The 3,442-nt window shown below is 42.4% G+C and overlaps 1 protein-coding gene across 1 annotated transcript in view; it reads left to right on the forward strand.

Annotated features, from left to right (window-relative positions):
- Positions 1-3,442, forward strand: part of LOC101845797 (putative G-protein coupled receptor F59B2.13) — a gene marked incomplete in the record, with an annotated part of 28,675 nt that overhangs the window by 3,271 nt on the left and 21,962 nt on the right. Inside the window, 1 exon segment of the mRNA XM_035971598.1 lies at positions 534-761. Within this exon segment, the coding sequence (XP_035827491.1) occupies positions 561-761 (201 nt within the window).

Consider the following 3,442-nt stretch of genomic DNA (forward strand, 5'->3'; position numbering starts at 1 on the left):
AGACAGACAGACAGACAGACAGACAGACAGACAGACAGACAGACAGACAGACAGAGAGGAATTTTATGAAATCCTTCAAGCATGATCGATTTACCAATTCAAGATGAGGTACTTTAGACGAAAATATGGCCAACAGCCAGTGTCATGTGATATGACGAAAGTCACGCCCTTTTTTTAGCAGAATGCGATGGGTCCTATTTACACTGGATCAGATTTAATGAAACGCAGCGGAGGTCTATATAACGTTATCGTGTGCACTGGCCCAGTGCCATGTTATGGCTTAACGAGACCCGATCTGACCATGCATCTAACCAATGGGAATCCGTTCAAATTACTGTCAAAATTCATTGAACTGCACAAACGGCCACCTGTCCAAAACACTCACCTGTACAAACGAACATTCGTCACTGTCCCTGTCGTTCTTTTTTTTAAATATCAGAATGACAGATTCAAAGATGGCGCCAGGCAAAGTCTATCATCTGTCCGTCTTGGGCAATTTCGACTGTACTTTGCTTTTATTTTCTGTTTCCCAGCAGTATTGGAGAAGGTGTCCACGGTTCATGAACTTCGCCATGGCGGGACTGGAAGCCTTGCATTACAACTCCTCGATTCTAGACTGGGAGGCAATGGGCTATGACGTAGTCCGCATGAACTTTCCGGAATGCAAATTCGGATTGCAGGTTCTGTGGGATAATGGAACCCCTATCATTCTGCACGCAGAAGAAGATGTGCAGGAGAGCTACTCCATGTGCCAATCTCGGGTAAGTCTTGGCTTCTATTCCAACCTTGTTTTCCGGTACTGTTAATATGTATTCATGTTTTTGTTCATCCTTATCCTCGTTGGATTGTATCGTTTTCTTATTTTATTTTATCAGCATTATCTGCTTTTTCCGTCCTTTCTGTTTTCTGTTTTTCTTCCGTCCTGCTATCCTTCTCCTTCTCTTAATAGCGTTGTAGTCCTCCTCTTCCTCCCCCTCCTCCTCCATCAACACCACCACGACCATCATCATCATCATCATCATCATCATCATCATCATCATCATCATCATCATTATCATCATCATCATCATCATCATCATCATCATCCTCCTCCTCATCATCATCATCATCATCATCATCATCATCATCATCAGAGCTTCCCCATTGGTTGTGGCTGTATTCGTTGAGAACGGTACTTCCCATCGTGAAGGAGACGGCTTGCCACTTTCATGGCAATTCTTATGGAGTTATTTGGACGAGTGGAGGTGCCGCTAAGTATATTGACAATGGAGCCTAAAAAGAGCCTCGCTCTGGCTCGAAGGTTTCTTTAAGGAGTCTGCCAGGCCCATTAATTAAGAAAACCCCCCCAAAAAATCACCATCATTCTTGTAAAAATAATAACCCAACTACAATAAACAAACAGAAAAAGATCTTGCAATTCTCATGTACAAGGAAAAGCTTTGAACTGGCCCAACAATTGCATCCGTGTGTGTGTGGGGGGGGGGAATCGGGGTGGGGGTGTTGATACTTAAACAACCCTCATTGAGTTGTACTGCTGAACGGTTATGAAGCACATTGTATTTTTATCTCCATGGAGAGGGCAGAGTTAAAGCTTTCGTTATAACAACTTATATTAAAATAAAGAAAGTTTCCTTGTTTTTTCTTTCAACGACATACGGTCGTCCTGCACTCTTACACGTGACATTGGAAATATGTCATGATTGTGCTTGCTGACAAAAAGATTCATACACAGGTCGTTAAATGTCTTTTTTTTCTACAAAGAAATAAGGTCGTCTTGCCCTCTTGCTTTTCTTCTTCAAAACAAGGTTTCTCTTTTCCAACGTTTACTTGCACAAAGCTCTCAGCTCTCTTTTACATGTTACTACGGCGCGTATCTAATTTTGCTGAAAACTCAATTCAGACTTAAACACATTGTAAAATATCTCTTGAAACGCTTTAACGGTACGAAACTTTGGCTACTCAAGGTTCCGGACAAACTTTTGCTCCGTATCTGTTACCACTATGATGATGAGCATAACATGGGGTGTGCACATTTTTAGTCCCGTCCACAGAGTCCAATGGGGTCTGGAAGTGAGGTTGGATAGTACAAATTTATCAAAACAACAATTAACTAAATTATGTTGAACTTTAAAGCATCATATAGGGGTTTCAGCATGAGTAGTCAGTGAGGCCAGGGGTGCATTAATGCCAAGCTTAATTGTGTCGGCGACTCGGCATTTACGTGTACATAAAAGGGTGGTCTCTTGTGTGTGTCCGCGAGCAAGCGGGACACTGGACAGTGACGACCAGCAGTGGCTTGCTGATTGTCTGTGTTGGTGTGATAGTTCAACCAATTATTTCGTTTATTATGTATTTACGTTTAATACCCCTTTGTACAGCATTGTAATCCAAATTTTCCACGCTAATCATTAAAGTGATTTGCCTTATTTTGAGCTTTAGTTACAAAAGGAAGGGACTGAAATCTTTGTAACATGACAGCCAACACACATAGAATACATAGCGAACAAAATTTACAATGGTTTACTTGGTACTTTACTTAGAGAATAGGTATCATTGCAGGCGGCACAGTGCCATGGCTGCTCTTCGCTCTTCTCCAGGATCCATGAAAGGGTCTGGTTGCTGATCGTGCCAGTTATCAGCTGGTTGGATATTCTTCTGGCTTTTCCACGCAGGTTGCTGTCTCTCCCCGACCATCTAGAGACACCAGCTTCCCTTAGTCTTTCAATAGAGTGTGATGTGGTGCCTTCATCCTCTCTGTGGTCGTTGAACCATGCTGTTAATGCTGCCATGACTGTTGGTGGATCTAATTGCATGATGCACATTAATTGCTTTTAACTCTTGCATGACAAGGACTAAAGATCCATACAATCCTTGTGAGTCTGCAGCTTTGTATTGCCTCTCGCCAGTTTGCATACACCATGTGTTTCTTCACTTTTTCGAGGGTACTCATCGAGTCAGTGACGAGGATGGCAGACTCATACGCCGTCGCCTTAATCCAGTTAAGGGCTTCTCTGATGGCTTTCATCTCCATGCACATACTGGACGTAGTTATACTAGTGGCGCCTGACAACTCTCTCTGTATGACCCCGTTTACACTGGCGCTGAAAGCACATCCAGATTTTACTAAACGCTGTACTGATCCACCTGTGAAGATGACTACGTCGCCCTCTTCACGCTTCTCCTCTATCAGCTAAATGGTCTATATTCTTAAGTTCAAAATCATGAAACTCTGGGTCGTTCCTGTTTTTAGGAAAGTTGAATGCTACCTCCGTTTTACTTTTGAGGTCTGAAAAGTGTGCGGTGTCTTCTAAAAAGTGAGGGGTAAGATCAGGTAGCCACAATTATATTAAAACATACTGATGACAAAGATAACCTGCAAAAATCGGAAAGGAATGGTATAAGCGCACACCCAAGTTAAGATGTAAACGTAAAATGTAAACTC

Source organism: Aplysia californica, unplaced genomic scaffold (genome assembly GCF_000002075.1).
Source record: "Aplysia californica isolate F4 #8 unplaced genomic scaffold, AplCal3.0 scaffold00468, whole genome shotgun sequence".
NCBI classification, from domain to species: Eukaryota; Metazoa; Mollusca; class Gastropoda; order Aplysiida; family Aplysiidae; genus Aplysia; species Aplysia californica.